General features: G+C 39.3%; 1 protein-coding gene across 2 annotated transcripts in view; it reads left to right on the forward strand.

Moving 5' to 3' along the window:
• The window catches only part of KCNQ5 (potassium voltage-gated channel subfamily Q member 5), a 540,177-nt gene that overhangs the window by 446,454 nt on the left and 79,232 nt on the right, over positions 1-14,491 (forward strand). For both annotated transcript variants that reach the window (XM_054569623.1, XM_054569624.1), the window contains exons 6-7: positions 4,549-4,659; positions 10,039-10,134. In XM_054569623.1, the coding sequence (XP_054425598.1) occupies positions 4,549-4,659; positions 10,039-10,134 (207 nt within the window). The remainder of the gene's footprint in view (positions 1-4,548; positions 4,660-10,038; positions 10,135-14,491) is intronic.

Raw genomic sequence — 14,491 nt, forward strand, 5'->3', positions numbered from 1 at the left:
CTTGTGTGAAGGACCTGCTGATAACCATGAGCAGAGCCTTCCAAGTGCTAGGAATAGAAACATGATGTAGCTGTACTGTTCCAAGGAGACGCGCTGGTACTTCAAGGACAGCTTGACCTGATAGTCTAGAAAATCAGTGAACATCTATGCAAGCCTCATCTGATGATGGTTTTATCAAATGCAGCTGGTCATTGCCTTAGAAAGTCAGCAGCCAGATCAAGCAAATGGGCCAGTGCAAATTCACAAAGAAGGCTCACATCTCTTTATTTTAAGTTTATCTTAGAAACGTCCTAATGTTATGCCAGGTGCTACCTCTCTCTTCACACCAGAAAGCCCAGTAGGTCCTCTTTCGGCCGCAAGAAGTGAAATCATGCACCCAGGAAACCTCCACCACCCTCGCTCCCTTACACAGAGAGACAGAGCTGCCACTCTGTTGGCAGCTCCTTCCCAAACCTTGCCTGGCAACCAAAGGCTCCTGTGCTTTTCACCAAGGACGGTGCTGTGGCTGGCTGAGCTGCTAGTCATCCCAGTCCCCTACACGTGATGAGGCATGGTCGTCCAAAAGCCTGAGCCGCAATGCAGAGAAGGTGGCAGAGCCTTTGGTGCCCCCAGAGGGACCTCAGGGTGCTGCTCCCAGATCTCACAATATGTGCTTCTCCCCCACAAACCACCCTGTAAGACAGGGCAACCCTCTGGGAATGAGAGGCAGCAGGCCTCCCTCTCTACTCAGGATGAAACGCTGAGCACATCGTCACTTTGCCATGCCTCATTCTTTGGAATTAGAGGCAGTGATTTAAAGCCCACTCTGAGCATTGGCTCAGGAGAATAAATTAGAATGTATTATTCAAATGTAAAGCAAACTGTGAAATGTAGCATTCTTGCTGTGACCAAATCATGAAATTTCTCCTTCAGTTTATTATTATTAACAAGCTACTGTATAAGGATTAAGGTATTTTGCAGAAAAAGCACAGGAGATTAAACTCTTTTCCACATATGTAAGATTAGAAACCTGTAATAAAGTTGATCCAGAATATTTTCTCTGCAATCCCAAGGAATTCCTTTGAGAGTCCCTTATGCATACTGTTGGTAGCATCTGACTAACTTGGTTACTAGGTTCCACTACAAAGTCCCTCTCTTCAACCTTGGATGACCTTCCTCTGCCTCTTGGTGATTTGTGCTTGACACCCTCTCACACCCTCACAGCCCAAGTCTTTTCCTCTGTTACAAGCCTTTTCTTCCCCACAGATAACCCTGTCCTCTCCTTCACTGGAACTAAAGGGAACCGACTGGAATGTTCCCAATCCTGCCCTCCACACACACTGTGTCCACATCTTCTCCCGAGGGTATAAAAAATGCCTTTTCATACTGCTAAGATTAACCCCTCCAACTCTACCATTGATTATATTTGCTCTGCCCCTTTGGGCACCTTAGTCCATCATAAAGCCTCCATCTCTTCCCTCTTCACTCTCATCCTCTCTGAAAACATGCACAAATACACCCTAGAAAGCCCCTCCACCACCACATCAGAGATTTCAGAGAGTTCTCACTCTGTTTTTCACCAATATTCTTCAAAGGATTCTTCAATGATTTACTAAATATTTATTGACCTCATTCTACTTTGTGTCAAGTGTTATGCTAGATGTTAGGGAGATAACAAAGAGTAAAGACATGGCTCCTCCTTCTAGTAAAGGAAATAAGGATCCTACCACCAAAGAAAAATACAGCAAACTACCATCTGTGACAAGTGCTATTAAAAAGCAAGGACCTGAAATTGAGATGAACCGGGGTCCTGTTATAGACAGAGTGGGTACGGAAGGCCTCTCTGATGGTGGACTATTTTGGAGAAGACCTGGAGGATGAGAAAGAACTCTGAGAAGAGTAGGAAGAAGAACAATTCTGGCTGAGGATAGGCCATGTAAAGTCCCTGAGGCAGAAATAGCCTGGGCTGGTTGAGGAGTTGAAAGGACACAGTGGTCAACAGTAGTGAGCAAGGGTGGAATCAGAATGCTCTTGGGGAAGTAGGTGGAAGCCAGAGCATCTAGGCCATAGTTAGGAACTTAGGACGTATTCTGAGCTTAATGAGTAGCCACTGAAGGATTTTTAGAGGGCAATAATAAAATGATACCCCTTGCAGATGTGTGGAGAAGGAACTGGAGGGAGGTAAGAGCAAAAACTGAGAGAGCAATTAAGAGGCTGCTGCAGCAGCCTGGTGTACACGGTGGCCGTGAAGACAGAGTGAAGGGGGTAAGTTTGCAGTATTTTGGGGAAGTAGAATCATTGGGACTTGCTGACAGGCTCAGTGAGAGGGGTGAGAAAAAGCTAGGATGACTCTGAGGCTTCTGCCATGAGCAACTGGATACATGGTGGTGCTCTGGGTTAGGATGGGAGGGGATACGTTGGGGGAGTAACAGGTTAGAAAGAAGCAAAGAGTTCTTTTGAGCACACTAAGTTTAAATGACTGTGCAACATCCAGATCGGAAGATCAAGCGCAGGTATGTGAATCTGGAGCTCAGAAGAGGGGTGTGGCCTGAAAGTATAAATTCAGTGTGTTCAGCATTAAAATAGTATTTAAATCCATGAGAACACTTACAATCAGCTGGAAAAAGGGGTAAAAAAGAGGGAATAGAAGAGAAAACTAGAGGAAGACATAATTTTTAAAAACAGAAAAACACCCAGAAACAAGCCTCAAGAATGCACTATTCAAAGGCTGACTAGAGTAAGAAGAGCCACATAAGAGGAGCCACCAAAGATATACAGGGAAAATCACAGAAGTGAGGAGAGAAGGGGGTTCTGGGAAGGGGTGTTCAGCTGAGCGGGATGCTTCTGAAAGGTTGGCATCATGGAGTTTATCCACTCTGTCGTTTCTGCCCCTCAAAATGTTACCCCTCCTTCAAAGCCCAGATAAGACAGCATGACCAAAGCAACCACTGACTTAGAAATCCCCAGTGACCTTCTATCTGTGTATCAATATCTGTTCTCAGTCCTCATTCTCCTTCCTATCTACATACCTGTGACATCAGGGATCACCCGGCTTCTTTGTGAAACTCTCTCCTCTTCATTGTTTCCATTGCATTACTCATTCTTAGTTCTCTTACTTTTTAAAAAAATTATTTTTCTTTGATTTTACCTTTTCTTCCATCCCTTAAATGTCTGTGTTTCCTGGGGCGTCTTTGGGCCCCATCTTTGAATGCTTTGCAATCTTATTTATTCACAAAACTTCAACAACCACTCTGTGCCTAAATCCAAAACCCAAATCTCATGCATAACCCAATCTCTCTCTCCCTCTTTGGCTCAAAGCTCAAGCTTTTGATCTCAGTTTCTTGCTCGATATTTCTAGATCAGAATCATACTGACATTTTAAAAACCCTTTTTAGAACCAAATTCCTCATCTTTGCTCCAGAGCTTTCTCTTTCTCATTATCATATTTCTCTTTATGGTGCAAACATCTTCCTCTTGAAATTGCTCAGCCCTCCCCTTCCTGTCAGGCAATCAATCAGTGTATTTTTATTGAACTTCCTGAACACATCTCCTTACCCTCCACTCCCAGATAGTCTCACTGCCACTGTTCCAGTTCAATTGCCCTTCATTCTGCCAGATCTCACAGAACCCCATAGGCCCTGGAGAGGAGCTGAGACTGTTCTCAGGGACACGGGAAGCATCTGAGCAGTTTGACCATGGGAGAAACATGATCTAACGACCATTTTCCAAAAGCATGCCCTGATCTGCTTAACCTCCCTTTTCACTGTTTCTCTTTAGACCCATCATGCTGCAGTCCAGCTGAGAAACTTGTACTGTCCAGAACCTACCCTACTTGTTCTTACTGCTGTGCAGCTGGTCACCTGACCCCCGCCTCTCCACTCAGATCACCCTCTTTCTCATTTCTGCCTCTCAAAATATTACTCCTTCTTCAAAGCCTAGGTATAATGACATCTCCCCAGTAAAGCCTCTTCAACCCCCCAAGCTTGTAATAATCTGTTCTCTGAATTCCCATGGCAGATTAATTGTACATCCATAATAATACCCATCTTCCCTTTTTGTGTTTTAATGATTTGCATGTGACACGTCTCCCTCTTGAGCCATAAATATCTCAGGACAAGAACTATGTACCTCTTGTTTTTGTTCCACTACAAATCATAACACGTACCTTGCATGCACCAGACCTTCAGGAAATGCCTGCCAAGGTAATAAATGAACAGCCATAATTAACATAAATTATTGTTTTGTGTACTGATTCAGTGCTAAATCCATGGTGCTATCATTTCTGTATCACTGATGGTTATCTACTTACTTCAGTAACCTTTCTTTGAATACACTTAGAAAAGATGGAAAATTGTGTTATAAAGGAGGAACAAGTATGTAGGTTATTCCCTATCTTAAACAAAGAGAAGTTCTGTTATGCGTCATGGAAAATTAAAGCACAGTAATAAAATCCGCCAACAAGACTTGTTGAATAATGATTTAGTGGAAACGTTGTTTTGCCTCCTGTTCATAGGTCTTAACTTTCCTCTCACATACTTAAACTGCACATTCTATTTATTTTGTTTTTAGATTACATTGACAACGATTGGCTATGGAGACAAAACTCCCCTAACTTGGCTGGGAAGATTACTTTCTGCAGGCTTTGCTCTCCTTGGCATTTCTTTCTTTGCACTTCCTGCCGTAAGTATCTTTGTAAAAATGAAGCAGTTTAAATTAGATCTTAGAGGTTTATTAGTGTGAGCTTTCACAAATTGAATATGCCCAGAAACATATCCATGTCATGTACAAATATAATTCTTCTGATACAATGTTGACTTTCCTACATATGTCTATGTGGATAGTTTCTCAAATATACCAGTAGTCATCTCTTGGAGAAGCTTAACCTGGGAGTTTTATACCAACCAGGTCTTTATGACCAAATAATAATTCAAATGTCATCACCTTTAGTCAACATGCTACTAACACATTTAGAATATTTGGAAAGATTTAAAGATTCCTTTTTAAACTGATGGCTCCAATTTGGTTCATAATGTATGCTACTGAAGAGGCACGTGTGTGCAAGTGGAGTATTTGCCTCTTCAGATCCATTTGAGTGGAAATTATATGACCTTAAAAGATTTTCAGCATGTTAGATGATTTAGTCTTTGTGTCATCGTCATTGATTTTTCTTAATGAGCAGTTACTGCATCTTATCAGAATGAAGAGCACATTTATCTTCTCCCAAGCTTCTGATTATTTTCTCTGTAATGGATGAAGCTTGTCTTTCTGATCATTGTGTCTCCTCTTATTTCCTTAAAGGAAATTGGTCAAGATATTACAATTTGCCTCCATCCACGATCACTCACTCTCCTATGCCACTCTCATGGGGGGAACAGAAACAACAGAAAGGAGTTTTTCGAGCAATGGCAGCAGTCATGACTAAGGAAAAATACCACCAGTTTTGCTCTAGACAGAGCTGACTCATGTCACAGTCTCTGCCAAGCAGAGACCCCAGCGCACCCCTCCAAGGAAAGCCAAGGCAGTGGGGATTTTCTGCACCGCAGCCTTGAGCTCAGGGGCTCACTCTCTACCTGCGAATGGGTGCAGAGGGAGCTTGTCCTTCCCATGGCCACTGCCCAACTCCTAACGGACCAGCTGGTTGTGCCCCAGACCACACAGAATCACAGCAAACAGACTGAAAGGGCCACGCAGAAGCTTAAGCGTTAGACCTCATTTTGAATTCTGTTTTTGTCGCAAACTACCTATATCACTGTTTTAGTTTGCTTGGGCTGCTGTAACGAGGTGTCTCAGACTGGGTGATTTAACCAGCAGAAATGTATTGTCTCACAGTTCTAGAGCTACAAGCCCAAAGTCAAGGAGGTGGCAAGGTTGGTTCTTTGTGAGAGCCATGAGAAACGTGTTCCTGGCCTCTTTCCTTGGTTTGTAGATGGCCGTCTTCTCTCTGTCTTTACGTTGTCTTCCCCCTGCACATGTCTGTGTCCAAATTTTCTTTTTTAAGAGTGCTAGTCATATTGAATTAAGGCCCACTCTTGCTGTAACCTGATTACCTCTGTTAGAGACCTTGTCTCCAAATAGGGTCACCCTCTAAGGCACTACAGATTAGGATGCCAACATATGAATTTTGGAGGGAAGCAACTTGGCCTATAACAATAACTTTGGTATATTTATTCGCCAATAGAGGAGGAATTATCTCACCCTGAGAAATTTTGTGAAGAACTGTGTGATAATGTCACTCCAGTGCTTGTCATAAAAAAATGTTTTTCCTCCATGAATCCAGATATATGTGTTTCCTGTTGTGAAATGACAAAATCAAGGAGAATCAAAACAACATCTCACTTACCCAGAGTGAACTAATTTGGGCAACCTCAACAATTTAGAACAGAGCAGCAAGTCACTCAGTGATCAGATTCCTTACAGGGAAATACCTTTGGAAGCAATAAAATGAAGTCTTGGGCTTTTTCCCCTCCAAATAATGGCACAAAATACCTGCTGCTTTTGTGTTTATATTTAACCTGAAGCCACATGTGTAAAAACTCTGATCCAGTGAAAAACTATGAATGGGGAAGTAGGCAACCTCTGGGCTATGAAAATCAAGAACAGTGTAAGTGCTGTCCTCGCAAGCAAGCCTCTTGAGATCCGTGCTTAACCTTTTCTTAGCTTAGTGAAAATTTCAATAGTTTCACAATTCTTTGAAGATTATAAACAACAAACATAGAGGTAGGCTGATAGAACAAACACTACAAGGGGAAGAGACGGTGAAAGACTAGGGAAAAGAATCAAAAATCTGTAAGAAGCAAGCAGACATAGTGTTCCAGAAGTGTAAAGACCTGGGGCCAGTTAGTGTTAGGTCAGCGTACCCCTGCAAGCTGGCTGCATCGAGCACACAGAAATGCCTCGTCCCCATTGTGAAACTCTGGTCCATCACAGGGAGATTAAACCGTGTCACTCTGTTCTGTTCATGATCAGAGACTAAATAATCATCCTTAGAAATGTTCCCCAATAAAGTGATTATAATTTTTATATATGCCAATTAAAGTAATATATTTTGGAAACCTAAAAACTTGCTTGCACAGAACAGGACATTCCCTAACAATGCCAAAGAAGGTAAACTTTACTCTGGATCTTTTTTACTGCAACCTCACATTAGGTGCAGACTTCTTATATATTTAACGAAAGACTAAATGGTTCATGTATACCTTTAAAAAAAAAAAAAAAAGGTGGCTGGAAATTCCACATCTTGTACACCCCACCAGCCAACATGTTGTCTGACTGAGATTTAGGACAGTGCATTGGCATTTTGCAAAGAAAGTTAGATGTAGGTTATGGACCACCACTGTTCAGGGTTCTCCCACCCAGGAAACCCGAGGACCAAGAAAGAGAAGAGCCTCTTCCCATCTTTCCCTGAAAGCAGAAGGACTCTGCTGCACATCACAGAGTCATCCAGGTCTCCCTTCCCAGGCCCCACTGGGATGAGCCTTTCCTTGCCTCTCCAGTGTCCCGGGGCGAAGGAACTAGCAGAGGCAGCCCCAGCTCCTCGGCTGTGCCCTGGGGGCCAGGCTCCTCCTCTCCAGACCACTCCCTGCCCTCCTGCGAGGACTATCTTTCAGTCTAGCCTGTTTGCCATGCACGAGGTACAAACTAGGCTCATTTAATCTACAAGGTAACAGGGATAAATATCCCAAATGTTTACCAAAACAAGTTTTCTTTCCACTGGGTGTTTATGTGGCACCTCTTGGCATAATATTAAAACTTAAGACTTTAAAAATTAAAGTCTTAAAATATTAAAAATATTTTTTAATTGTAAAAAATTGTAAAAAAAAGTTAAAAATATTAAAAACGTAAGTTCTGCGATCTTAGAAAATGGATTAAAACAAATATCAATTGCTAAGAATTTGTATTTGTTGGTATCAACATCTGAAGGGATGGCACATGAATTTTATATATATGTAAGTTATATATGAGTATATATAAACTTACAATAATATATACATAATGGACTTTATTTTAACAGACTTCCAATTAAGTTCACTACCCTGTACGCTAAGAGAAGTGGAAGAAAATTGGAATGGAGCCATAATGAGATGATAAGCAGACCTGGTTTAATAACTGTTGTAATATACAGTCTGGTAGAAGAGCTATGTAGCAAACATTTGCCATCAACTAATACACGTTTCTAAGCAATGCCAATATGATTTTCAGCACATTTTAGTTTGTTTGGCAGATGCTAAGTCTGTGATATGTATGACCTATCTTCATTTTTCAAAAGGGATTTAACTCCAAATATTATATCCACATACCAAGTGCTGCAAAATGGTAGCTATTGCTGTTCATTCAATATCTACAAAATCTGAATTATGTTCCATATGAGTGGTTTTCACATTATGCATAGTATAAACATATGCTATAAATTCTAATGTTTCATATTCTCTTATCTGCTTATACTTTATGAAAATTGACATTAAAAGGAAAATAAATCTTTCCTGAATGATCTTAAATAGCTGGAAAAAAATTGGAGTTAGGAATGACTACAGTTAATCTGGATTTGGAAATGGAGGGAAATGTTTACATCTAAAAACAAGGTCATACAGCCCAGGCTTTTATAAAGTTTAGTTTATGCAGTCAGAACCCAATATGAGATGAAAATCCTAGCAAGAGAAAGTCTCTGAAAAAGCGACAGAAAGCAGAATCTACAATGCAATTTCTAATTTTGTGATGTAGCCATTTACCCTAATTAATAATGAAGTTGATTGTTGTTCATTAATAGCAAATAGTATTAGCATATAACTGTATTTTAAACATACAGTAGTTCCCCCTTATCTACAATTTCACCTTCTGTGGTTTCAGTTACCAATGAATAATCTTGATTGGAAAATATTAAATGGAAAATTCTAGAAATAAATAGTTTGTAAGTTTTAAATTGCATGCCGTTCTGAGGAGCATGATGACATCTCCTCCCCTTGTGTTTCGTCCCACCCGGGACTTTGCCCAGCATATCCACACTGTAAACCCTACCTACCCATCAGTCACTTGGCAGCCAACTCTGTTATCAAATCAGTTATCAGAGAGAGAAAGACCATAGTCACATACATATTATAGTATATAGTTAGAATTGTTTTGTTTTATTACTGTTGTTAATCTCTTACTGTGCCTAATTTAGAAATTAAACTTGATCATAGCTATGTATGTATAGGAAAAAATGTAGTACATAAAATGTTCTGTACTATCGGTGAGTACTTTTAGGTATCCACTGAGGGTCTTGGAACCTATCCCCATGAATAACCGGGAGGACTGCTGTAATCACATGACTTATTCTCTGCTTATTGTCACAGATGTGCTCCGAATTGCACCTTCTTAAGATAAGAAAGATTAAAGTTTCTCTAGAACCCAAAAATATCTTAGCCAAGTTTTCATTCAGCTGAGACTTACCACCTTCTAAAGAGAGAAACCCTGCCCTCCCCATTTTTACTTTACTTTGGCAGGTGTAGAATTATAGCATCAGGAGGACTGAACTGGGACAGATTTTAAATACTCTCCTCCCACCCGCCATTTCACAAATGGAAAATAAAAAATTCAGTCGTTTCATCAAAGTGCTAGAAAAACTTCCGTGTCCACCGCAGCAAGACTTTAACAGTTCCAGGTCTAAAATCCACCTCTGTTAAAATCATTCAAGCCCTTCATACTCAATCACTGGATAGGGCCATTTACTCTAATTTGGGCATAAAGATTACAGAAATGGCCATGCAAAAGACATTTTTTTAATGGTGATTTTTATTTGTAACTATGGTGCCTCTATTATATTATAAGTGGCAATCAATGGCAATGTCTGGTTGTTTTACTAAAGAACAGAAGTTATTTCTAGGCAGTCTTGCCCAACAACTTGCCATTGGCCACTAGTGTTATAATAGAGGTAAATAGTGTTTGTTTCAGTAAGTAGTATTTATGGACATTGCATATTGTTTGTCTTCTTTTGGACTCATTTTAGAGATTTCTTTTTAGTTTTTTGTACTTTTAACAGTCCTTTTGAAAAAACTTAAGTACTGTTTTTATATTTTGGTCCAGGGCATTCTTGGCTCAGGTTTTGCATTAAAAGTACAAGAACAACACCGCCAGAAACACTTTGAGAAAAGAAGGAACCCAGCTGCCAACCTCATTCAGGTAAATGGCAATGTGATAATAGGTAGATGGCAACATCTGTCTCTGTAAGTGCTTCCTGGGTCATTTTCTAATCTCTGTGCTTTGTTATTTTGTAGAGCTACTGTTATTGTTGTTATTGTTGTTGTGTTTCTAATTAAGCTAGAACTTAGCATACAGTCTTGGATTTGAGCAAGTGTCCCCTCCCAAACAAAGAAATAATATACATTTTCAGTAAGTGGCCCACACATTGTTCAGGTTAATTAGCCATGTTAGCAAGGCCATGCCAGAGGTTAGCAGCTGTGTTACTGCTGAAATAACCTAATATGTCTTATGAATTACTCGGTGAAATATAATTGATCATTAAGTGATGGAGCAGAACATGGAACTATTCCCTGCATTACAATTACTTCCTCCAGCCAGATGAATGCCACTAATCTGCAGAACAACTATGTGTTTATGATGTCAAGGTCTATTACTGTGGAATCACTTTTAATGCCATCTAGAGCATTAACTTGAAATAGTTACCTCATTTTAAGAACTGATGGGATTATGGAGTACATCAGTATTTGAAAATATGAAATCATAAGCATATTATTTGAAAGCCAACTCATAATGTATATGTTGTTTAACACTATTTTCTTATTTATAATTCAGGATTTGCTTCAGTACTAAAAGAAACACTCTACCTTTTGCCATCCATATCTTTTGGGAGTAGCATGATCCTAGAACCAAGTTGTTTAAGAATCATATAATACAAATTTCCAAAGTGTATGCCTTCCTTTCACTTGGAAACATTAATAATTCTTCCATTCCATTCAGCCTTATCCAAATCTTATTCATCCTCTAAGTGCCAATGGAATCTCAATGCCTTTATAAACCTGTAAGTTCCCTACCCCCCAAATTTGCATATAACTTATGTATTATATAATTGTCATTCACTATTATTTCATGTGTGATAATCATGTCCAATCAATTACACTATAAGATACTTGATGGTAAAGACCACTTTGTTTCTTCTAATATATTCCTTGGCATCAATGTTGAGCACGTAGTAGGCATTTGAAAAAGCAAGGTAGTCTATGAGTATGATATTTTTAAATTTTCTAGTGGAATCTAGTGGCCCCATAGATCCGCAGGTGGAGTTAGTACTTAATTATGGACACAATGTCTATACAATGTAGTTTCCTCTCTTTCCATAAGCCAGTGGGAGATCCCACTGAAGGGGTTTGGGCTGGTAATCTGAGGTGCTAGGAGACTTGTCTTCATGCTGTAGTGTATGCAACATTGTTTTGATTTACATTGTACATTTAAGCAGGTGGGTTGTGGGGTGGGGGAACCACTACATGACCCTACCCTGAGCCTTTACCTGGGTGTGATAGTGTGTGAAATACCTCCAACAGAAATGGAGCAAGTGGAAGAAGTGGGTGAGCATGGTTCAGTTATTATTAAAGAGGTCTATTTTGTATCTGATGACTAAATGAGGATATTAGTTTTTAAATCAAGCTATCATGCATGCTATTGACAAGGAAGTAGACCATTGGGCATGACTTCCAATATAAACACTGAGAGTCTCTATTTTTTTTTAATTTCCAAGTTTTAAAAGAGCTCTAAAGATAAAGTACACTTTGTTTTCTTGAAGGAAATGATCTCTAGGTGGTAGGAGTTTAAGATCTGAAGCCAAATGAGGAAAGAGTTGTCCCATACTCTAGTGTGCTCACCGCTGCCCTGAGGCCCAGAACAGATAGCCTTCCATCCTTTGGTGCTTCTTAACTGGTGGTGGGGTGTTTCCATACTTCTAAAGCCCTTTTCACCATACTATTTTTTATCTTTTAACTTCTTTTCATTTATTTCTTACCCTTTAATTTCTAGAACAAAATTCTAAATTACAACCTGTGTATGTAGCACTATCCCACAGGTCACTTGCATCCATCCAGACACCACACCCCGGCTGCACACGGGACTAATGATACACCTCACACATGCCTACACTACTTTCTCATGAATAAAGATCGACTCTATTTAAAACCCTTACTAAGTTATTTATTAGTTTTTTATTGTATATTTTTTAATCAATATATACTCAAAACACAACCACTTCTGTGTATAGATCTTTGATACTTCTGGATATTTAAAGGGGACTCTATATCAAAAAACATCCTAGAATTTAGTTATTCTGTTAGGAAGTGAACCCTGTGAGGAATTTCTTTGCATATACCCCTCATGATGATATAGAGTTGTGCTGCCCAATGCAGTGGCCACTAGCTATATATGGCTCCTTAATTGAGAAGGTCAATTCCTCAGTGGCATTGATCACATTTCAAGTGTTCAGTAGCCACATGCGGCTATTGGCTATCATATTGCGCAAGGCAGCTATAGACACTAATGGGAGGACCTTTCTTTTTTGTTGTAGTTTTATCATATTTGAGGTACTGTCAAATATCTTTTTTTATTGTTCAATTACAGTTGTCCCAATTTTTCCCTCATTGCTCTCCCCTGCCCCACCCACCCCACCCTTCGCTCCCTCAGTTCTAATCTAATTTATCATTCTCAACTACTAAACTGTGCAAAAACAATTTCCAACTGAACTTAAAAATAGATTAGTACTCCTGGAGCAAATCATTGGAACAGAGGCATTCATATGTCCACAGCCATAGCAAAGCAAGGCCTCCCTCTTACAGAACCCGTAAAAGGTGGAGAAGAGGCTTATTGAACAGTTTTGCCTGAAGATCTAGAATTTTATTTTATGGAACTTGGTTATGTAACATATTGTGACCAATAACTGAGTTGTACAGACATAGGTAACAATGTAACAACAAAATTAAAAATAATTAATTTTTCTTTTACTTAAAACTTTAGCCCATGTGTTGTTCTAAACAAAAAAATAAGACTGTAAAATGAAAGGTTTAAAGCACTCAAGAACACCTTTAAAATCTAGTCATAGTTTCAGTAATCAAAGTAGGAGCTACTAATTTAAAAAGCAATTGTTTCCCCCATCCAGATGCAATTAATTTATTTATTAGCCATGGGAATAATAATATACTTATTAAATGTATTCATTGTTCTTCCTTGCTGATCCTCAGCCAGAATCCAGGATCTTAGAATTTGATGATACATTGTAGAAATTTATTTTTAAGGATGCGCTAGATTGAAAAGCAAGCCTCATTTGCTGATCCATTTATTTTCTTATCCAATAAACCTGCCTTAGATTTCCAAACATGCAAAGCATCAAGAGCACGAGCAATCTCATTTGTTTTAAGCTAGAGCCACCGTCTTTCTAAAAGGGCACTGAAATGCCCATATTGCTTTGTCATTTGGGTGGTAAGACAACTAAATTAACCAGCATCTCAGGGTTTTAATGGAAAGTTTAAAATCCACCCAGCAGCTTGTAGCAAATTTAGCTGTGTCAATACCTTTGCATGATTCATTTAAATTTACTTTTCATTTCAAGTGGAGTAGTCTGGGAAAAGAAAGAACTCTCACCAACGTTTTCAATACCTTCCCAAATGTCACAACTTTTATTAATAGTACCTAACACTTATGAACTGCCTTTTAGTTTGCAGACTGTTTCTGATATGTAACGTCACCTGATCCTAAGGACAAGCCTAGAAAGAGCTAAGACTCAAATCGCTGATATCTTAATTTGAATCCAATACTCCTTTCAAAGAGGAGCAGGTACATGTTAGTGGTTTACTTCTGGGGAGATTGGGCCAGTTCAGGGTGGAGCCAAAATGCTTTACTAGAACAGAAAAAGGTGGATTAAGTGAAAGTTTATGAAATAAGTGGTGACAAATGGGCTCATTTTCTTGAAAGGAAAAGATTAGGAGATGACTTATTTAAGAAAAAGAAGAAGATCAAAAACTATAACAGTAAAATGACAACAAACTCACAACTATCAACGACTGAACCAAAAAAAAAAAAAAAAGAAAAACTTAGGCAAACAACTAGAACAGGAACAGAATCACAGAAATGGAAATCAGAGAGGAGGGGGCAGGGGGGAAATAGGGGAAAGGTGCAGTGAATAAGAAGCATAAATAGTAGGTACAAAATTGGCAGGGAGAGGTTAAGAATAGTATAGGAAATGGAGAAGCCAAAGAACTTATATGTATGACCCATGGACATGAACTAAGGATGGGGGGAGATGCTGATGAGAGAAGGGGTACAAGGCAGAGGGGAATAAAGCGGAGAAAAAATGGGACAACTGTAATAGCACAATCAATAAAATATATATATTTTAAAAAAGAAAGGAAACTAACTGGCCCACAAGGAGAAAGATATCTATCTATCCAGCTAGAAACTTTGGCTTTAACTAGTAAAATAACTAAATTTTTACCCAGTTACCTTAACCTAAGGCTATCAGTCAATAAAGTCAAACTGTTTA

The sequence above is a fragment of the Pteronotus mesoamericanus genome, unplaced genomic scaffold (genome assembly GCF_021234165.1).
Source record: "Pteronotus mesoamericanus isolate MK-2021 breed Mesoamerican mustached bat unplaced genomic scaffold, CSHL_Meso_final contig_20, whole genome shotgun sequence".
Taxonomy (NCBI): domain Eukaryota; kingdom Metazoa; phylum Chordata; class Mammalia; order Chiroptera; family Mormoopidae; genus Pteronotus; species Pteronotus mesoamericanus.